The sequence below is a fragment of the Chelonia mydas genome, chromosome 10, assembly GCF_015237465.2.
Source record: "Chelonia mydas isolate rCheMyd1 chromosome 10, rCheMyd1.pri.v2, whole genome shotgun sequence".
NCBI lineage: Eukaryota > Metazoa > Chordata > Testudines > Cheloniidae > Chelonia > Chelonia mydas.
In genome coordinates, this window is record NC_051250.2 from 59,892,356 (window position 1) to 59,916,311 (window position 23,956).

Sequence of the window (23,956 nt, forward strand, 5' to 3'; positions counted from 1 at the left end):
TTTGTATAAATATACTATACTATGTAAAGTAAAAAAAAACTAAAAAGAGATCTTCGACAGTCATATCTTTTGGAAGTCATAACACATTAATCAAACTATAAAATCTGGTTATTAAAAATTTTATAGGAGGAAAGGGATTATCAGACAAGACAAGTTCTGGTTACTACTAGACATACCGATCCAACTCCTCTCATTTAGAGACCATTGATACAATTCCATATACTTCACCGGAGATATACTAATGTTAAAGAACTAGGACTTGAGCCTGCAAACACTTATGTATATAATGTTATTCCCCTGAATTCAGTGGGACTGCTTGTAAGTATGAAGTTGAAGAGTCAATGCCACATTCAAGAGCCTCAGTCCTTGATTCTGGCTAAGCACTAGATTGTGTGAATCTGAGAGGAGGCAAGGAGGACAAAGGTTGCTTTACTTTGCCTTTCAGCCCCCTAGCTCCTAAAACCAGCTTTGAGCTGATTAAGCTGCTAGTGAAAATTAGAGAAACCTCAGTGCTGCTCTAAGTTACAGCAGCTGGCAATGTTCCTCAAAATGCCCATTCTGATAGCTGTGGACTGCCAGAAAGCAGTAGTGCTCTAGTCACGCTCCTTCCCCGGGCAAGCTACACATGATTTAGGCCAATCTGATGGCCCCCTTTACACAGTTGGAGTAAGGAGGACATAGAGAGAACTAGGATCTGGCCCAAGGTGTGGATCTCAGCCCTTTAATTGTGGCACTTCCTTAGATCTGGAACTCTCACTGAAGTGGACTGTTTCTAGGAGTATGGATTAATCACACAAATTAAGCTTTGTAAACTTAGTCCTAGGTTTTTGAAGGTCAGCCATAAGATAAATTTCCTTTTATTAACCAGGTTAAATTGGTGTTTTGCTTTGGGGGGCCATTTTCAGCCATTTTGCCCAGTGCATCAAGTGGCCAAAGCACAGGGGGGAATGGTATAGGCTAGAAGAATGCCTTCGGATGTATTTCACAAATAACACCGTATAAGGATAGACCGTATTATAAGATAAAACAAATCAAAATGCAAATATCTCAGTTATTTTTTAGAATGAAACTACAGGCTTTAGAAATGCTTACATTTGTCCACAGCACGGTTAAAAGGCACTGGATTATTAACATCAAGCACTTTGGCTTCAATTCTGCAATAAAATTAGCTTGGTGTCAAAACAATTTTAAAAAGCTAAATGCAGTTTCCTTACTGTATCAACATAGTTGAAATTTAAGTATGTAACATTTAAATTGCTGTTAATGAGGGATCTTAGTGGCATATTTTCAGCAGCAGCACTTCTGCAATAATAGTCTTATATTGCAGGGTTTTAAAAAATTAATAGAAGGAAACTCATTTGAAAATATAAAATTTCTTCTATTGCCTTTTTAAGTGTTATTAGATGACATTTTTCTTTTTCACAAAAAATTGCAAGACAAATGGGTGACTAAGTATACTAGCACTGTAGCAAATATGATTTGAGAGGTGGAGCCAAAGCATCCAAAGGAGACGGGGAATAAAGGTCACGGTCTACTCTCTTGATCTTACATTCCACAGAAGAAACCTCATGCTGGTCCAAGGAATGAGGAAATGCAGTTTGTAGCTTCCTGATCCTGAAGCTGCTAGGGTCCAGCTTACTCCTGGCGTTGGTTAGGACAGCCCAACACTCGGCTGCCATGGTAGCTATGGTCCTGTGAGCACCTGAGGAATAGCTGGACCATAGGAATGACTGGCTATTCTTCCTCCCTGTTCCCAACATGACCCTCCTCACCACCCTGGCCTACTCTGGGAACACCTCCCCCCCCCCGCCACACATGGTAAATCACCTATTCTGGAGATTCTGAGTCTGTCAAAGAGACTCCCTACACCAGGGGTATTTCCAGAGTGTGGCTTGCAGTCTGCTTTTAGCTATTTTTCTTGGTGTATCTTTGTGGCCAAAGCACAGGGGTGAATTCCCCCTAAAGCCATGGAAAGAAGAGCCTGCGAACTAAGGATCTGACTCTACTTCCTTTGAACACATGACTTATGAGGAGAGGCTGAGGGAACTGGGATTGTTTAGTCTGCGGAAGAGAAGAATGAGGGGGGATTTGATAGCTGCTTTCAACTACCTGAGAGGTGGTTCCAGAGAGGATGGTTCTAGACTATTCTCAGTGGTAGAAGAGGACAGGACAAGGAGTAATGGTCTCAAGTTGCAGTGGGGGAGGTTTCGGTTGGACTTTAGGAAAAACTTTTTCACTAAGAGGGTGGTGAAACACTGGAATGCGTTACCTAGGGAGGTGGTAGAATCTCCTTCCTTGGAAGTTTTTAAGGTCAGGCTTGACAAAGCCTTGGCTGGGGTGATTTGATTGGGGATTGGTCCTGCTTTGAGCAGGGGGTTGGACTAGATGACCTCCTGAGGTCCCTTCCAACCCTGATATTCTATGATTCTATGATTCTAAGTGAACAGCAACATTTCTATTGACTTGAATGAGAGCTGGATCAGGCAGCAAGCTAAGAAAACTCTCAGTTGCTTGGTGGGTGGCATGGTGCTACTGCTACTGTAGCCAAAACTGACCTGGGGCCCGATTTTCAGAGGTGATGACATCCCACTGACCTCATTTGGAGTATGGCTGCTCAGAATCACTAAAAACCAGGCCCATTGTCTGTGTGTGTCGCCAATGGGCAGAGGCGGATTACCGTTTTGTGGGGCCCTGGGCTAGAGCAAGTGGAGGCCCCTCCCCACCCATTCCATCTGCAGTCGTCTCCACCTTCTTCCCCACATGCTCCTGCTGGGGCGTGGAGGCTTGCACTGCTCCGCCGGCCCGGCACTCCTACGGGGGAAGCCCTCACACCCTGACCCGCTCCCCTACAGAAGCACTGGGAAGGTGGAGTGGAGTAAAGGGGTGCCCACTTTTCTGGGGCCCCCGGGCACGTGCCCCGTTGGCCTAGTGGTTAATCCACCACTGCCAATGGGCAACAAGACCAACTAATATCTAACTAATACCACTAAACTAGCACAGAGAAGCAGGCAGACACTGCAGGGATTCCATCTTGCTGGCATAGTCAATAAGAAGGAACTGATGGATGATGGGACCCACTCTGCCCTTTATGCCCTCTGATAGGAGCGTGCCAGGCTATCTGGGCTATGTCTGCACTACATACCACTGGTGTCATCGTGCAGCATATGTCTAGCTACATGCTGCAGGTGAAAAGCAGGCTGGTTCCACACTGGGATGCATAGCTACACTTGCCAATGAAAGGCTCTGGCAGAAAGGATGCAGCTGGGAAACACTTCAGCAGCGCCTCACTCTGGTTGAGCCTTTCCCTGTTGCCTCCACCTACCACCAAAGCCAGAGTCTTTTCTGTGGAAGGAAAGGGCCCGAGCAGCAGGGAACTGCCAAAGTCCTTCCCCACTCTTGTCCCCTGCCAGAGAGATGCAGAGGAGGATTCCAGGGGCAGGGAGGTGGCAGAGCCTTTCCCTGTTGCCTCCCCTCACAGAGCTTTTCCCCATTGCAGGAGTCTTTACTTGCAAATTCAATAAAGACATTTTTCAGTGAAAGGTCTCTGACTGATGCACATTAATCCTACAGTGAAATAACCACTCAAACCCAAGGGGTAGTTAGAAGGGAACTCTGTGACAGAGAATCAGACCTGTTTTTTTCTGAGAAAGGTTCTAGCAGCGGGGAGGCAGTAAGACCTACACTGCTAATAAGAGCAGTGTAGACAGGGAGGCACAGCTTTGGCGACTAGAGAACATGTAGGGTATGTATTCATCTACATACCCACACCCTTCGGACAAGTCTTTTCTTGCCTAAACTGTGCCTCACCAGCTTCACTGCTAGCCTATTTATGCCTGTGCTAGGGGGACTTTGCAGGTATGTTCTCTATACTCTGCACGCTTCTTTCAGTGGTGTGGACATACCCCTACCCTGCAGATGCAGCCCCAACCGATCCTATAGGCCAAAAGAATCTGATCTTGCACACACGGAGTGCATGCACACCCAAAAGGAGTAGAATCTATGGGTACAATCACTCAAAGAATCAGTAGCTCAATAAGGGAAGGCATGGTTACGGTGAAGGAAGTGTAGCTGGAGGAGTTGCAGAGCTGCAGCTCTGGAGACAGGAGTTCATGACTGACATACAGAACAGCTATTGCACCAGCAATGGCTTTGCAATCACACTGCCCCATCCCCAGCCATTGTACCTCAGATAGGGTTGCCAACTTTCTAATCGCACAAAACCAAACAACCTAGCCCCATGCCTTCCCCGAGGCCCTGCCCCTGCTCACTACATTCCCCCTCCTTTGGTGGCTCGCTCTCTCCCACCCTCACTCACTTTCACTGGGCTGGGGCAGAGGGTTGGGGTGCAGGAGGGGGTGAGGGCTCTGGGGTGGGGCTGGGGATGAGGGGGTTGGGGTACAGGAGGGGGCTCCAGGCTGGGGGGCGGGGCTGAGGGATTCGGAGTGTGGGAGAGGGCTGTGGGTTGAGGTGTGGGAGGGGGTGAAGGCTTGGGGCTGTGGGTGCGGGCTCTGGGGTGGGGCTGGGGATGAGGAGGGGGCTCTGGGTTTGGGGAGGGCTTGGGCTTATCTCGGTCAGCTCCTGGTCAGCAGTGCAGTGGGGCTAAGGCAGGCTCCCTGCCTGTCCTTGCACCACACTGTGCCCTGGAAGCAGCCAGCAGCAGGTCCAGCTCCTAGGTGGGGAGCGGGGTGGGAGGGGGAAGACGGACAGGAGGTTCTGCGTGCTTCTTTTGCCCACAGGCACAGCTCCCCAGCTCCCATTGGCCGCAGTTCCCTGCCTTAGCCCTGCAGCACTGTTGATCAGACTTTTAATGGCGCGGTCAGCAGTGCTGACCGGAGCCACCAGGGTCCCTTTTCTACCTGGCATTATGTTCAAAAACCGGACACCTGGAAGCCCTAACCTCAGACCTTTCCTGGAAGGATCACGTCTAAGGATGAAAGGGTGTCTGTGGCCACTTAACCTCTCTGAAGAGAGCAACAAAGGTATTAATCAGTACCAGTTGTTGTGCTTTTTGTGAATTTTACCAAGAGAGACTAAATGGACAGAGTCCGCAAACCAGAGCTTGGAGTGTCAAATGCTTACAAAGTGTTCCTCTGAGCGAAGTAATTACATTCAAATTCTCTTTCTGTTGTATACTGGAAAACTGCTTTTCTTTTAGACTGAAGATATATTTACCACATGAGATCTGCTCTTTATTCTGATTTCTCAATTCTCCAAAGCAAGAAACTGCAAAATTTCTCTTGGTTGTTAAAGATACTCCACAAAAAAGATGTCTTTTCATAAACACAAGCAAAGCCAATTGATGATCACCCCCAAAGAAAACTCCCTGCAGTAGAACTGCGGTATTTTTACCAAGATGCTTTCTTGAGCAGTATGAGTGCACATACTCTTAAGAGTTGCCCATTAGATTTGGCTGAATAATTCACTACACAAAATTTACTTGATAAATTATCTGTTTTTTATTCACAAATTGTTCACAGATTTGTGAACATGCTTATTATTCAAAATTAATTATTGCCAATTAATTTAAACAAATAATACTTGGTCTGAAACTTATATATGAGCCATTCATTGTGAGCACACAAATTTTAAAACGTGATCGGTCATGATAGGCTTCTTTTCCCCGACTGGATGATCAGAATTCTTAGTCCCCAGTTTCTGGTGAAATTACTTGTGATTATGAATCTGAAATTCACATTCTGCAATATTCTACAATGTTTGCTTTACAATTTCTAGTTTGGAATTCCTGACAAAATCAGTTCATAGAATATTTGTAGATGGCAAAACACAAAAAGGGGACAAACCAATCTAGACCAATTCATAAAAAATAAAGTGAATGAAGAGTCTTAGAAAATGTGTTGCAGTGTTTGCTCGGTTCTGTTTCTTTTCCTTTTTTATTTCTATGGTGAAAATCAGCCTGTTGTTACATTATTTACCAATTGAAAATTGCGGTTTCCTCTTTAAATGAAAAAATCTTTCTATTTTTACTACTACTAAATGAAAACCTTAATCCAAAAGAACCAAACATACAACCCTAGCTTACATCACATTTGAAATCCAGAAAGAGTTAGATTTAAACAGTACTCCCAAACTTTCCAATAGATTTTTCATCTAGTCATCATGAACTAAAATACAAAAAAAATTCAATAAAGACATTTTTCAGTGAAAGGTCTCTGACTGATGCACATTTATCCCCCAGTGAAATAACCAGTCAAACCCAAGGGGTAGTTAGAAGGGAACTTTGTGACAGAGAATCAGACCTGTTTTTTTCTGAGAAAGGCATCCCATCCCCAGGCCTTAACTCTCAAGAGATTATCACGGAGCAGAACCAGTATAGTTTTTGTTTTCATCAAGGAAGTGAAGGCAGTAGGAACCATACACAGCATTGTTTTATACTATAAAATAAAGGTCATTTCTCTGTAAATGACTTGATCCTAAATCATTTATGGGAACATCGTACAATAGAAATAAATCTAGCTATAAAATTATAATAGTACATTAAGTAATAATTCACCTCTTTAAGCAAGATGTAATGATGTACAAAGCTAATAGAAAGATAAAGGAGAGAGGGTAAATGAATCTAGTGGTTAGAGCAGGGAACTGGGAATCAGAGATTTAGGTTCTATGTATGCACACTCTGTGCATGAGTTTCCCTACATGTAGCATGGATATAATAATATCAGAGGGGAAATGTAAGGTTTAACTAATTCATTTGTCCAGTGTGGTTTGAGATCCTTGGAGGAACTGCACTAAACAAGTGCATTTAAATACAAAAATGCCCTTCTACCTTGCAGATAGAGATCCAGTACAATATTTAACAATAAGCTGCAGTAAATAAAAGAAATAACCATTGCAATAGATGGTACCATTAAATCCTGTGATGAAAAACTTTGGGGTTTATGTGCCTTAGCATTAGAGAAGATAATTTTTTTTTAAATATACTATCAAGAAATGGTGGAAACAAGATACATGCCCTGAATAATAATAATTAAAAAAAATCTATAACAGCAACTTTTGTAATGTCAGTGAATTTAATAATATTCATCTGGATTTCCATGAGCATGGTTGAAAGCAGAATTTGGTCCTTTTATACTGACGGATTTTCCACTGGGCAAATATACTGTAGATAATGGAGAATTATTCTCCTTTAAGCTCCAGACGCAAAGCCCCTTAAATAAGAGGCCCTGTTCTAAAGTGACCAGAGCATATTTCAATTTAGATTATCTAGTGCAGACTACAAATCACCTACACGTTTTAGAAGTTGTGGTCAGCATACCCTGTATATATATAATTGTGAAAATATACTGTTGTATTATTGACATCACCATTAAGTTTTCTGTACTTCTGGGACTGATGTTTTATCACTACACCTACTGATTTACTGATTAATCCAAAAATAATTTGGTCTGAGCCAAAGCCAAATGGTGAAAATGAAAGTCTTTCCACTGACCTCAATGGGCTCTGGATCTGGCCCACAGAGATTATGACGGTGTATTGATAAGTATACTCTGTGGATAAAAATAATAGCTAATAAAACACTTTTACATTTCTACTGCTAACTGTGAAGTACTTCACTCTGAGTATTCTTTGAGAAATAGATTTAAGTGACAGACTTTTTTGATCAGGATTGCATTTGAAATGAAGAAACAAGAACGAAGGTTTTGAATTCTTCACTCCCCTCTGATAGATTTTTTAAAAATTAGAAATGGTATACTTACGTCATAGCTTGATAAATATATTCAATTCCATAACGCATTGCAAATTCATCTACAATTTCTTGTGCAGCAGCATCAAAGTACACCTTCCAGGCTTCATCTCCTTTCACTTCAGGGATTTTTACAACACCATTAGATTTAACTTCAGTCAAGTAATGGAACAGGTTCTAAAGGTAAGAGTTTTTTTCAAATTAATAGGAAATTTCAATATCTATGTGGCATTATGTAAGAATATTCTATATTATAAAAAAATTGAGTGTATTCATTAATTTCAAATGTTGTTTGCCTCTGCAATTACTAATACCAAACTAACCATCATTTGGAGAGGAAAGACTGAAGCTTTAAAAATACTTTTTTGAATGGAGCTCTGCCAGTGCAGGCTAGTGATTCAACAACCTGATCTGTCTCCTTGACATAAGGTCATTTCAGTTAACCATTGCCGACAGAGACAATTCTAACGCTATACAAAATAGTGCAGGAACTTTCTCTTTTGTCTTATGTGCCCTTGTTAATGAATTATATCATTATGTTATAATGCTCACTGAACTGTCAGCAGCTTGAATTGATTTTTAACCAATGAATTTCAAGTTTCATGATTTAAAAATCCTGAGTTATAGGCAATTTGTAAAGAATATCTCAGCAATTACTCAAAGAACAAAGGGACATAGCAAAGATCAGGGTTTAGCAACCTTCACAGCAAGAGCTAGCATTTAATTTGCATGCAGTGACAGAATTTGTTCCTCTCTGATTGCCTGCCTTGCTTAGCTACAAACAAATCCAAAAAACAAGACTGTCGAATTCGGTTTCCTGGATATTTTCAATGACAAAAGACGACGAACAATTTTACCTTTACACAACCATTTCTCTTTAGCCCAGTCCATAAGCACGTAGAAGGTGATCCTGCACTATTGATGTTAATGGAGTTCCGCCATTCACTTCAAAGTGAAGCTGATCTGGGCCCCATACAACTTAGATACACACACTGTGCATGAAAACAGGTGCTCAATGCAACTATACCTTAGAGACAATTTTGTAGATACCCTTTAGAGCTTTAGTACTGTACCTTTCATAGCACACCCTTACAAAGTCTATCTATTTTCTTGTGCTTTGGGGATAAAAATTAAATGGTGGGCCAGTTTGATGCAAACAGGAATTAACAGATACAGAGATGTTATCAAGTAGCTGCTGCTTTTATTTGTGATGAATTTTCTTTTAATTTATGTCACAGGCTGCCTACTCTTGGTGCTGCTTGTTTCTCACCATCTTTCCCAGGAATTCTTCTGCCTGTCCTCATATGATTACATTTCTGGGACATTGCAGAACTATTGCAGGGATATTAATGCTCATCTGCCCGTGCTGCTGTACACTGTAAGGCACCCTTCAATGAATCGAAGGACGGGACAGACATAGATAACACAGATATTGTTCTCTGTTTACACAGAGAATGAAGAATCGTCCTCACTCTTCCACCCCCTATTTTTCATATTATCTATTCCAATCACATCAAAGTCCTCAACAGGATCTAAAATTAGAAATACGCCACCCAAGTCAGTAGTTCAAATCTGAAAACAATACGGCATGAACGGGAGGAAAAAAAAGTCTAATATTTTATGGGATGTTTTCCTAATTCCATGTAAAACTCTGACAACACAATTTGATCCTAGACTTTTATTGTAGACAAAGTCCAAATGAAACTAACCGGAAATCTGACTGAGAAAGAACTGACCAGTCAGGCCCCAGGAGGATAAATACTGCTCCCTATGGATTGCTATGGCCTGTGTGTCAACTATCCTAAACATTACATGACTGATTTCTCATGTCTCCCATGGATGATGTGGGAGCATATGTATTCTGGAGGGGTTTTTTTTTTTTGTGTGTGAGAGTGATAATTTAAAAATAAATAAATACAATCCTAGTATTCTTGATGACATTAACAAGCATGTGACTGGCATTTAAAATGTTCAGGGTAGAGAACTACTTTCTAACCATTTGGCAAGACCAATCTGCTGATGTGGTAGCATATCAGTCTCTCCTCCTTGGATACAGTGACTTTGAATTTGGTCATGAGATTCAATCACTAATACGTATTTCAAGCGTTTGAACTAAAACACCTGTTGCAGTGAAACTAAATGTATCACTGTTCTAGTCTTCATAGCCCTATATTCTCTATTTATCTAATTTCTATGGAGCAAAATGATCTTGTACATGAACAAACTCCGCCAACATACCTCATGTAAATATGTGTATTGCACATGGTATGGAGCAACTTTCTCCTCTCCTTTTATTTCAACGTTGATTTTCAACCTAATGGCACCAGAGACAGCTGATTTATCTGTTCGTTTTTCTGAAGAAACAGAAAAATAACTGTTAATTATTACCAAGAATACATTTCTGTCAAAACAGAGAAAAAATAACTGCAATTCTAAAAATTGCTTTGGTCCAAATAATGTTTTCTATGCCCCCAAAGTCCAGCTGTTGAGCACAACATGTATTGATTTTCATATTTAGGAATTTCTAATATAATGTCATTCTTGATATCTTTGTAAACATGAAAAGGAGTACTTGTGGCACCTTAGAGACTTAGATAGTCTCTAAGGTGCCACAAGTACTCCTTTTCTTTTTACGAATACAGACTAACACGGCTGTTACTCTGAAATTTGTAAACATGAGCTACCATATGGGCCAGGCTATGGAGCAGAATATTTTGCTGTGAAGTAAGAAATCTCCCATAATTTGTCACCCAAACAAACTCAAAATAGGTTGTACACAAACTTGTGTACTACTTTCTTTTAAAGGAAATGAGTTAATTCTCCTATTTCTTATTTACTATTTTATTATTATTGGTGCTTCCCCACAGGCATCCCCATCTTCAACATCCTCAAAGACATCCATGCCTGACGGGAAACTCCAAGTTCTGTGCATAGGTGTGATTCCTGAACTGGGGCTGAATCATACTGAAGAAAACATCTGGAGAACTTTGCATGAAGCCATCTATATTAGTCTATCTAGTTACTACTGCTCCTTGTGTGGACAGCTGTTCTTTGATTTCACCTATTATTATTCCAGCCCACTCCAGCAGTGCAATCTGATTGAACAAGCATTAAGACTTTTTTTTTAAATAAATCTTCTGTACAGTGCTGTGAAATGAATCATGAATGAAGGGAATGGTATAAGGAGTAAAAATCTGGCATTCTTACTAATCCAATGCATTTCTTTTTTGAATCTTCCCGCCCCCCCCCGAAAAAGTGATGTGTGCGCACATGCACTAAAATGACATATACCATCCTCCTTTTTAAGATATTACAATTAACAAGAGCCATCTATAAGGTTAATTGTAGAAGACAATTAAAAGCTTTGCAGTCTATGCTTTTTCTTTCTTTTCCCCAGTTATACAGTAAAGGTGTGTATTTTCACCATTAAACTGCTTCCCATCAAATCAGTTAAGCAACAATTTTTGAGGCATCAGTTTTATTAATTGAAAGATATTAAGGAAGTCTTTCAGGATGACAATGACTTGTTTAACTTATTAAAAACTACTCTGCATACAAATATAAAATAACACATGGCTAAAAGTTTTGTTTAATTTTCTGCAAAGAATCAAACATTTTTCTGTACGTGTCTGTATATTTCAATGGACAATGAAACTTGAAGTAGAACAGTGGAGAAATAAAGATATTACATTGCGTGATAAAGGTCTTTGCCCAGAAAACACATGTTCCAACTTTGGCAAACTCCCTGTTACATAATTTACCTTTTGCAAAGCAGGCAATCTAGATAAAACATTGTTATCATATTACATTATCAAACAAATAGAGGAGAGTAGTACTTGCATTACAGCACATCTAGTGGATACAAACTTGCTTTCAGAAAAAAACCAATACTGCATGCTTATCTTTAAGTAAGCTAAAATCTACTTGCAAACATTAATTATTTGAACAAATACAAATTGGCACATTGTATGTAATCATGGGCCTCATTCTCATCTCTGATACATGGGTATAAATTAGAAAAGAGTTCAATGATAACAGAATAGCACAAGTGAAATGTCAAAGGAGAATTATGCCCAGGACTTTACATAAACATATATTAAATGATAACATGGTTATTATTTGATATTCAGTAAGCAAATGCTTCTATATGTTTTTCTGTGGCTCTTTGTAGATTCATTTCATGTACAATGAGGTGTGAATAAAGTGATCTGAGGTATTTATTTACACTCTCCTGATAGCTGTAGAAAAACTATCTACCAAATCCTTTGAAATAATCTCATTTTGAATTAAATCAAAAATTTGTCTTTTGGAGTAGGCATTGCTTTAATTGGCCTGCTATTCAATCTTTAAACAAAGTTTTATTTCTCTTAAGTGTGACTCAAAAGTGAGATCTAATTCCACCTTGACCGGAACCTGGAATCCAAAACTGAGTATAATTTTATATATTAAGATGGAGGTTGGCGGAAGCCCCCGGGTAGATATTGATGAACATGGAATTACCCACACTGTACACTTTTATCTGCCGCGTAGTCCCAGGCATCTAATAGTAAAGTTGCAACCTGATTAAAATCATATCAGTGTCTCCTGTCCTTCTTTTGGTGTAGCCGGACAATTATTTCTCTAAAATACTCAAAAGTGAGATCTAATTTCACCCTTTTAAACCTGGAATTCAAAACGGAGTATAATTTTATATATTAAGGGGAGTATTATTTTCATACAACAAATATGCATGACAAAGTTCACAACAGTATACATGTTGAGATTTTGCCTAAACTAATTTTAAGAAGTAATAGAAAATGATTAATACCTAAGTTGTACCATACATCCATTTCTCCGCTTAGTGTTCTCACTTCAATTATTGTTTGTCCCAGAAAGTCATCTGATTCCTTTTTGAAATGTTGCTTTACTCTAGATTTAATATCGTCATCTTCATCCCAGACTCTTACTTTTATTCTGTCTGTGGAGTTATGGCATTCACTGTAAAACAACACACAACCAGATATAGGCCATGATACATTTTCCCAAACAGACTTGTGAATTACTCTTTATTATTATTTATTAGTTGTATTATTGTAGTGCCTAGGGACCCCAGTCATTGACCAATACTCCATTGTGCTAGGTACTGTTGAAACACAGAACAAAAAAGACAATCCCTGCCCCAAAGTGCTCACAATATAAAACAAGAGACAACAGATGGTAGGGAAGCAATTAAAAAGGCAGGGAAAACAAACAGCAGTAGCCTTCAAAACATACCTACTTTCTTGAGGTATGCCTTACTTTCTTCCATGGACACCTCACCACTGGTGAATATCCCCCTCTATGGGAAAAAGTCCAGGGCAGCTGCAGCCAGGGGAGACATTGGCAGAGGGGCTCCATTAGACCCACTTAGCCAAAGTGAAGAGCCAGAAGAACCACAGGGGCCTGGAACTGTTGTGGAGGCACAAAGTTTCTATGTGGATGTACATGGCCTCTCACGGACCTTCTGGGCACTGCAGAGATTCTGAGGAATCTGAGGGATATGGGGGAGGGGCAGGAGAGGAGGGAGGTGCCCCACAGTATATTATGTGAGAAAGGAGAGGCAGACTTCATACCGTCCTGATGCAATGACAGGACAGAAAACTCAGAGAGGGAACTTTGCAGAGATTTCCTCCCATCAGCTCCTATAATAAAGCCCATCAGGTTTACAGTTACTTATTTCTCTAACCACTAGCCAACTGTTGCTCAGTCTTGGCTTTTTAATGTCATCAGTAGGAATCCTCGGGTATAGGAAGTCTGCAGAACCATGATCAAGCTGCAGTGTCAGGTTATAGGCAAGCTCACTTTTAGGACACTCTAGCTAGACTGATGCTTGCTTTCCATTATTCGTAGAAGCAACTACGTTATTTCAGAGCTAAATCATTCCGTAATTCTACAAAATAGTTTAAAAATGTTACCTTAGTTTTACTAAACCTGCAAAAAGGGTCTTAATTCAATAATAAGCCTGTATCTTTAGCATGGTCTGCTGGAGAAGGCATGAGAATGGTTGCAGATTTCTAGTTTGAGTTCCAATCCCAGCTCTACCATTAATTGACAGTGTGTCTCAGTTTCTCCAGTACTAATGTGTGAGACGTTCCCTGGGTGTTATCTGGACTGGTGATCTGCTAGGTCACTCCAATCCTCGACTCTGGGAGCCAGCCTTACCCTGCTCTGCTGTGAGAACCCCCACTCCCGGGATGTTCATGCACAGCCTCTGCATTGTAAGCTGCTCCCAGCTACGTTAGTGGGCACTTTTGGCCACCTGCTGCTTTGATTGTGAAACTGAATGACACTAGCCAATATCTCCGGTCCCAGAACCTCCATCTTGCAGTGTCCAGTTATGCCTGCTGGACGCTGCAAGCCTATATGAGCTTGTCAATTTAACAGACATTGATATGCACCAGGTTTGTTATCCCAAGGGGAGTCTCTGACATACTTCAAATCAAACCCACTGCTTCAGGTAGAATAAACAAATTTATTAACTACAAAGACAGATTTTAAGTGATTATAAGTCAAAACACAAGAAGTCAGATTTGGTCAAATGAAATAAGAGCAAAACGTATTCTAAGCTGATCGTAACACTTTCAGTGCCCTTACAAACTTAGATGCTTCTCACCACACGCAGGCAGGTTGCCCTTCAGCCAGGCTCTTCCCTTTGATCAGCGCTTCAGTCACTTGGTGGTGATGTCTGTAGATGGAGGTGGAAGAGAGAGGAAGACCATGGCAAACGTCTCTCCCTTTTATCATGTTCTTTCTTCCCTCTTGGCTTTGCCCCCTCTCCTTCAGGGTCAGGTGAGCATTACCTCATCGTAGTCCCTGACTGACCAAGGGAATGGAGGTGACTCACTCAAGAGTCCAACAGATCCTTTGTTGCTGCCTAGGCCAGTGTCCTGTGAGGCTGGACTGGGTTTGTCCCATACATGCCCTGATGAGATGTGAACTGCCCCCCTGTTCCTGGAGAGATTTGCCTGGGGTTGTTTTAAGCTATGAGGACACATTTTCAGTCTCATAACTATATACATGAAATTACAACCGATAACATTACTATAACAACAATTATTATAACATTACTATAACAATAATGCTCAGTGCATCATTAGCCTTCCGAAGACACCCACCATGACAAACTTTGCATTGGACACCACACATTGATTTTATAAGGATGAACATGGGGGTGTAGGATGTTCCCCCGAGATACAGAGCATCACAATATGGTCATATGAGTACTTGCCTTCCAACTGGCATTTGACAAGGGTGTAAGGTGTTCCCCCCAGGTACAGAGCGTCACACCTCTCCACTTAGGTTACTGCAAGAGGGTTAGTCACTCACCAGCTCGCAGGCCGTTTGTGTTATAGTTCTTTTGGCTCCCAGCCATCAAGGCCATGAGGTGGTGTGCCTCAGTTTCCCCATTCACACAGAGCAAACCAGGTTTGTTATGGTTTCTCTGGTGTGGTCAGCTTTAAATCGGTTTACTGGTATTAACTGAGAACTAGTGTTACCATAAGGTTTAACATCAGTAACAAAATTCTTATTCCAAAATTTAACATTAATACCAAATTTCTTTTATCACAGATGGGTGTTTACAAGTATCGTTATTAAACCAAACCCTCTGTTCAGTTAGTTTAGTTTGAGGTTAGTTTGTTCATTACCCATGGTGTCCTTTGACTCTCTCCCATGTAATCAGTCACTGGCTTTTCTTTCCCTCCAGTGTTCCCCTCTGAGTCGGCTCTTAATTTAATCATGTTTCTGGAATTTTGGTATCTCAGCATCTGACAAGATAAGGGTCCAGGGGGATCCTGTACATTGGCCGGTCCTTTGGGGAGCGGTCTCCCAACCCCAGGACTGTATATATACAGAAAAAACAGTTCCCTTTTGGGGGTTACTCGGTGTTTCCCCCTCTCAGTACTGACTCCTTCCTTGCCCCCTAGAGGGCTGTGATCAGTGCTCTCTGGGCTAGGCGTGTTTACCCTTTGATCATATTCACCTTTTCCCAGCAGCTTTCCCATAACTGCTCTCTGTGTCTCACCAGCCTGGGGGAAAACACCCCCCGCCAGTCAGTTGGGTCGTCTGTATTCTGACAGACGACCACCTGGCAATTTCCTCGTCCCAACTCCTCTGTTATCACAGGCATTGGATCTGCATCAGTTAAATTTTGCAATCAGGGTAGGAACATTAAATCCCTGATGATAAGAGGGTATTACACACAGCCTTTCAAAGGTAGTCAGATATTCAGCAATAATCCTCCTCATTGTGTGCAGGACATAAGTGTTCCCACTTGTGCATTTTTGGAGTGATGGGAGTCTTTGGGGTCGGGAGCCTTTGGTTCTGCTTCTTTAGCAAGTCCGGCTGGTATTTTCTCTCTCTCTCTTTTTCTTCCATAGCCCTTCTGTATACAGCCTCCTCTTCTTTGAGCCTCGTTTCTGCCTGCTACATTTGAAACTCGTGGTACTTTTCCTTCTCTGCCACTTCCAGCCGGGCCAGCTCTAGTTTTGTAGCTGCCTCACTGGTAGTCATCTTCCTGCTTTCTTGGGCTTATTTCCCTCACCCGAAATAAACAAAGAGAAAATAACAAAACTGTGACCACCTCCTGTGACTGTGACTGTTCCTAGCCACTGCACTTAAAATCAAAAATATCAGTGCTTAAAGTGTGAACTCCACTTGGAGTAACAAGCTGCACATACACCCTGCTCCGCTGCGCCACTGTGACATTCCTCACCCCATTTCCCCCATTTCCCCCCATTTCCCCCAGATTCTGCTCCCTCCTGTTCCTATCAGTGAAGTATCCAGCCTAGCAATGCATTTTAATTAATAAGGCTAATAAAGCATTTCAGCTAACATCTGCATGTGAAAGCCAGCATGATCAGCGGTTTACATCTGACTGATATACCCAAAATATCATCACTCCTCTTGTAGCTGCATTCAAGGATTAATTTAATTGGGGTAAGAAAAGGAAGATAAAACATTGTGTGGTTATTTTAGTGCTTGATCTGTGTGGCTGAGTAGCCAAAATGTCTATTTGTCTAAACAGTGAATGTAAAAAGCCCAAAGAATAGTTCCTCGTTGGTTGCTCTAAGGAACTACATCATAACTGGTGTGATAAGAGAAGTGCTATTCAAATTATATGGTAGCTTGTGGTAAATCTAGGTCAATGAATAAACAAAGCCAGTTTACTGTAGATTGTATTTCAGTATGCATTAATTATCTGCTCTCTTTTTCTGAAGAAAGCCAACATAGTTCCTTGAGCGTGGCCATCCAACTAATTAGACCGCACAATTTAAAATCATAGGGCCCAATCCTGAGGGTAACCATTAAGATGTGTTGGCCTCAGCATGACTTTTCATGTGAGAAAAGTGACTTATATGTGTAAGAGTCTGCAGGATTGGATCCTGGTGAAGTAACTAAACTGCGAGTTAAAGCATTCTCCAACTTTAAGTCCTACAATAAGGTAGCTTGCAATGGCAAATGAAAGATCTTTCCTTCTCTCTCTGCATTTTTCAAGGACTCCATTTTTTGATTGGTGTCAAGAGTTTGGTATTGAATTTAGAAAGTATTACAGTTCTATATACTTTGGTTTGATATTCACAGAGATGGATTAAATACCCCAGGAGGATCACGTGAGCTGGTGTAAAGGCTCATACATCTCCATGCCGCGGCTGGTGTAGCAGGGGAAAGGTGGATGCCAGAGGAAAGGGAACATGACCGTGACATTCCAATGTGACACCGATCCTCATGTAGTTTTGGACCCCTTGGAGCTTTTTGCAGCTAGCATAACTAAGAACAGCACTGAGGGTGCTCTTGAAGCTGGGGGACCAGCTTTGAACTCAGCTTCAGGGGAGTGCAACTATGATCTATCCACTGCGTGCAATTTCGGTGGGACACGAGGATCAGGTCCCTGTTTATTTGACCTCCCACTTGGTAAGACAACTCCCATCCTTTCATGTGCTGTGTATTTATACCCACTGTATTCTTCACTCCATGCATCTGATGAAGTGGGTTCTAGCCTACAAAAGCTTATGCTCAAATAAATTTGTTAGTCTCTAAGGTGCCACAAGGACTCCTCCTTGTTTTTAGTGTAAGCAAAGACTTTTTGGATTAAAGTTTGGGGCTTATATTTGTCTAACACTTTTTTTCATTCTTGAAGGTTAATAACTTCACAAGATTTGGGAGGAACCAAAGCACAATTCTCATTGGAAGTTAAGGTAAATACGGATTAAACCACAATTTATCAATGTGCACCTCCTCGTAAAGGCTGAGTCAGGTGGAGACACTTATTCTAGATGTGTTCCTGGCACGTTATCTCATGTATCTTTTTCAATGGGGGTTAGAACTAAACTTACATGAGAAAATTTCCTGACTCCATGAAATGTATCTTTTTCTCTTCTGGACCTTAGTTTAGTGTGTTGTGATGAGACATATTACTATCTAGGCATTTGTACCATCACCATGTCTGAGCTCTTAGCCCCAGATCCAGCCCCTCCTCCACATGGGCGCGGGCTCCCCAAGCACCAAAACCAGTGTGGTTCTGCAGAGGAAGGAGGAACAGGATCCCAGGAAGCTGAATGGTATGTGCACAGCTGCATGAGGAGGCAGTAAAACTATGGGGAAATTTACCACTGAGATTATGGAGGCTGTGCCACTGCATGAATCCTCTCAACCTTCTTATGCCATGCACTGCATATGCCACCGTAGTCAGTGGATTATTGTAACTTACATATGATACTTTGAGTCCTTGTGTGTGGGGCGTAAGAGGATTCCCCCTCCTGCCTACCTCACTTACCTGTCCAGTGCCCAGCCTATCCTGACTCTGAGGATAAAATTTGCCCCTTACAGAAGCGTTCTCCCTCCAGCCACTCTCTAATAAGAAAAGATGAACATAGGGCAAAGTACAGTGTGAGGAGGCTAAGAAGTTATTTGCTTTTTAGTGCACAAAGGTTCCGGGAACATCTACTTCCAAAGCTGAAAAGGTTGCAATATATTCAGATACTAAATGCTACATGCAAGTTTTCATTGTTTTTCAAAAGAATAGGAGGTACTGCACTCTCACACTTACGAAGTGCTTTACAGACATGAATTCATAATGGACACATCACCCCTTTTTTGTGAGTTCAAAGTGCAGATCTGGATTAACAACCTTTATAATAAATAAACATACTTCTGTAATATTTATGTAAACTTAATGTAACCTACACTGCCTCAACTCTATTGTATTTCTTTATATTGTATATCCAACATGCTCTCTTCCAACAACCCTCCAACGTCTCCAAGCTCACCATCAGAAACAAGCTCCCCACAGACCAAGACACACCAAATCAAATCAGCACCAGGCCTTGCCAAAATCTGAAGACATACCTCCACCACTGGGATGATCAACATCCCCCACAACACACCTTTCAGGATCCATGGGTCCAATACATGCCTGTCACAACATGTGGTATATCTCATCCAGTGCACTAAATGTCCCAACAACAACTGTGTGGGTGAAAAAAGACAAGCACTATGCATTTGAATGAACTCATACAGAAAAATGACAAAAGATAAAAACATTATCACCTGTGGATGCACACTTTTCAGAAATCAATCCCTATATCTGACCTCTCAGTTCTCACCCTCAAAGAAAACCTGCACAACACCTTCAAAAGACGAGCCTGGAAGCTTAAATTCATAACTTTGCTTGACGCTAAAAGTCATGGACTGAATAGACACATTGGATTTGTGATTTATTGCAACTATCTATAACCCACTAACGCCCAATCCAAGCAAGCATTCCTACTTCCTCCTTTCCCTCCTATGACTGGAAAGGTGTGAACTAGCCACTTCACTTGAAATATGTGTTAACTGCTTATGCTAAACAATCTGTTCCACCTTGTATTTAGCTGTGACCCTCTGAGTACATTTCCCAGACGTGAAAAAGAGCTCTCTATAAGCTGAAAATTTTCTCTCAGCAACAGAAGTTGGTCCAATAAAAGATATTACCTCACCCACCTTGTCTCTCTCTTTTAATATTTAAATCAGAAAATAACTTGTATTTTGTGCAATTCTATCTATCATTAATTTTAAGACATTGGTAACTAAATCAAGAGCTGGATGAGGAAAATGAATTTGGCTGAGAATACAACTAAATGCTGTTGTATAGCAATTAATATATCTGTGTTGAGCAGAAAATAGTTTAATCACAGAAACATATTCTCCTCATTGTGTTTAGGAAGAGCTCTCTTCTTATCAGCAGAGGAGTTGCTTACTCTGAAACTTTAAAGCATCAATTTTATATTGCTAAAAGGAAATCAATTTTCTTGAAACATCTAAATTTTCTTGTTATTTCACATAGAAATGAAATAGCACTGTATGCTGGCAAAATTTTGGAAATAATCAATAGATTAATATAGGCTAGGGATGGGGTAAGTCTACAGATTGTGATTTAGACTGATATTTAAAATGTCTGTTAAATTTCCAATACCCCCCACTCCCCGAGACTTGGTAACATCCTTACCAGCCAACTTCCACTTATGCAAATTGTAACAGCTGCCTTGGAAACCACAAAAACTTTTCCAGTGGTTTATTCATTTAATTTAAATACAAACGCAATGAAATTATGAGCAAATTAATGTTGTTCCTCAAATACAACAGTGATTAAATTCAAAAGCTACAAGAACCTAAGCTCTGGGGGATTCAACTTATTGCATGAAACACTGTAATAAGACACACATGCATTCACGATATGTATAAAGTGAATCTGTGGTAGTTACAGAAGGGCATTATGTTTTTTGTTGAGGAGAAGGCCTCGTGGAAGGACGCTTTGCAGCCCCAACACCAATTAAAAGAGCTATGCAGTCTGTAGAAATGTGGGAGGCAGCCAGACAAAGGACAGACTAGATTACTACAAAAATACTCCCTTGCTCCCCAGCTCCTCTCAACTTGGGGAGTTAAGGCTGCTTTGTGCTACACAGCCTTAAATCCTGCTGAAGTCAATTATAGATTCCTCTTGCATAGAAGAATCCTCGGATGACACAGGGCTTCTGTTATAGCTCCTATGCCATCTGTTAGGGGGCTTATTCCTTCACCCATTTACTTCCCTGGTCCTTCTCGTATGAACAGAGAGCAACAATATCCGAAGTCCAAAGGTGCAAACAATTCAATGTTTATTGGGGTGAACTTCCAGCAAGCATAATTCCAGTTTTCTTCCTTAGTGTCCCCCTTCCCAGCTCTGACACCACAGAGCCTTACACCTGTGTCTCTGTTCCCATTCCTGCCCTTAGCCGAACATGATTCCAATTTCCCCACCCGCATTCTCTGTTCCAATTTCCCACTTTAGCAAAATATGATTCCAATTTCCCCGTCTCCCCCACCCACCCACTTCCTGATTGACTGCAGACTATATAGTAAAACTTGAGTTCTGCTTAGCTATACCTTAACCAATCATTTTCCTGAAATTTAACTAACCAATCCTAACATATTGTAACATGATTATGTAACCAAGTATATCTCACCACCTTAATTAGTTTACACCCAGCAAAATTAATTATACAGCAGAGAGGAACAATCACAGAACCAGACAGAGATTATACAGACAAACAATAGCAAAGTGGGAACTATAATGACAAAACAATACAGAAGTGAGGATTTCCCATCCCAGCTATTGATAAGTGAGTTCTTGCCAGACAGGATGCTATCAAACTAAGTTTCCTTTTACATTTTCTAGACACTTCCCTTTCTCTGGAGGTGATAGACACTATCAGGACAGGATTGTATTCCTAACAGCCCAATAGCACCTTATTTCAATGTGACTAGTTTGGAATGTGAGGATGTGACCGGTCGCTTCCCAGTTTATGGCTGCCTCTGTTGCTTAGCCAAAGATCTTAGCCTAAGCACAGGGCCTCAGACTGTCACAGTAAGAGAAGGACATTACACTGGCTGACAGTGATTTTGATTCTCTCTTTTATACCTCTATAACTAGCTAAGTGATAAGAATACACCTAAATTCTTAGAGTATAGGCCTTTACAGACAGGCCTGAATATCTATATCCTAACACCGTCCCCTTCTTAGTGTATGGCTTAAGGGAGGAAGTGGGTGGAGAAGCGCTCCTGTACAGAGCCAATCCCTAGCTGCCTGAATGGTCCCTGTAGGCTGCTGGCAAACAATGTCAAATAGAGAAAACTTCAGTCTATTGTCTTAAATACAGGGGACCAGGCTGGTGCCTAACGATCTCAAAGGTAGCTCAAAGTTATCTTTGCCCTTCCACTTGAGCTGATCACAACTTGACCAATGCAGAGACTCTGGGCCTTAGGTAACACAGTGACAGGTGTCTTAGAAATATCTATAATAGATAAAATAAGTGTGCTAGTTTATCAATTTGTAATATAAGCTGCGTGGGAAAATCCTAGAGTAGCTGGAAACAAACTAAGTCATTATCCCTCAACCACTAAGCAAAAGGGTGAACCTGCAAACCTTCTTATATTCCAGAATGATTCTAGACATGTGCCTGAAAAGATAATGTGCTCAGCCAATGTCAAATCGCCATTCAGCGTACTGTATTTGAATCACAAGAAGCAGGAGTTGAATTGGGGTGTCAAAGAGTAGTACCATTTCAAAATCAAGCCCGAACGAGCACAACACCCAGCAGGTTGCACATATGTTCAAACTAGGCTCATGCATACTCTGCTGTCCCTGGGTGGAGCCTGGATGCCCTCCAGAGTTCCACTAGATTCCTCAGGCTTAGCTTCCTCTTGCTAGGGCTTGAATGCCGACCAGGGCTCTGCTGGTCTCCTTGGCCGTGTCTCCCTGTCAATGGAGTTCAGAAGCCCAGTTGATGTGATGTCTCTCTGTGATGGAATACACCCCTATTTTAATAATCTTTGTAGAAACTATGCCTTGTAAGGTATCATTTGAAAACTAACAACTCTCTGGTCAATAATATCATGGTGAAATGTTGTAAACAACATTATATGTGAAGTTATGAACATAAGCTGAAATCATGACTGAAGTGTGTTTACTATACAGGTCTGGGGAGTGGCTAAACCTATTTCTCAAAGACAAAGGATAAATTGACGCCTGGCTGATGGACATCACTTGACAAGGAAAGGGGACAGATCTGCATCTTAGCAAACAACGTAGCAAATTTTTCCCCTGCCAGACTCCATGTCTTCTTGCTCTCAGCTGCAAAGAACTTTATGTAGGGGTCACTCTCAAGAAGATGCATTTCAAAGGGTGACTGAACTATAAATAAAAGAAAAGGAGTACTTGTGGCACCTTAGAGACTAACAAATTTATCTGAGCATAGCTTTCATGAGCTACAGCTCACTTCATCGGATGCAAGTACTCCTTTTCTTTTTGCGGATACAGACTAACACGGCTGCTACTCCGAAACCTGAACTATAAATGTGAGGGGCAAAACCACCCCATGTTATCTCTCTCCCTGTCCATCGCCCTCTTTGCACCTAACACAACAGACGAAACAGCTGTTGGACTTTGGGGGAGGATTCCTGACCTGAAGATTTTGGTCAGTAATGCTGTTGGAAGGATGTGGTAAAAGACTTTACCTTAAATCAAGTATAGTTTTTTAAATTAGGCACTAGGAAGCATTTTATCTTTATTTTTCTTGTACACCATTTCTGACTTTTATGCCTCATTACTTGTACTCACTTAACATCCTATCTTCTTTTGTTAATAAACATGTTTTATTGTTTAAGCCAATCCAGTGTGTTTAAGTTAAATTGTCTGGGTAACTCCATAACTCCAGGTGTCAAGTCGTTGTGCATTGTTTCCTTTGAGGGACAATGGACTTGATATCTCTGGACTGTCCAGAAGAGGGCTGAACAGTGCAGATCATGCATTTTTGGGGGGGAAATCCTGGACTGGGTGTGTGTTGCGGTCGCTCTACAGAAGTAACCAAGGCAGATGAGAGCCCGAGTGTTTTTGCACTGTAAAAAAACAAAAGAAATAGTATCTCATCTCATCTAATACAAATACTGTAATGCAATCTCTTTATCATGAAAGCTGAACTTACAAATGTAGAATTATGTAAAAAACCCAACAACTCCTATTATATATATAAAATAAAATATATAAAATAAAAATATATATAAAAATGTTAGAGCCTGCAAGTCCTACCTCTTGTTCAGCCAATCGCTCAGATAAACAAGTTTGTTTACATTTGCAGGAGATAATGCTGCCTGCTTCTTGTTTACAATGTCACCTGAAAGTAAGAACAGGTGTTTGCATGGCACTGTTGTAGCTAGAGCTGC

The 23,956-nt window shown here is 41.1% G+C and overlaps 1 protein-coding gene across 2 annotated transcripts in view; it reads right to left on the minus strand.

The window, feature by feature from the left end:
- The window catches only part of UNC13C (unc-13 homolog C), a 448,489-nt gene that overhangs the window by 199,776 nt on the left and 224,757 nt on the right, over window positions 1–23,956 (minus strand). For both annotated transcript variants that reach the window (XM_043523375.1, XM_043523376.1), the window contains 3 exons: window positions 12,510–12,679; window positions 9,941–10,056; window positions 7,716–7,879 (listed from right to left, as the gene is read on the minus strand). In XM_043523375.1, coding sequence (XP_043379310.1) covers window positions 7,716–7,879; window positions 9,941–10,056; window positions 12,510–12,679 — 450 coding nt within the window. The remainder of the gene's footprint in view (window positions 1–7,715; window positions 7,880–9,940; window positions 10,057–12,509; window positions 12,680–23,956) is intronic.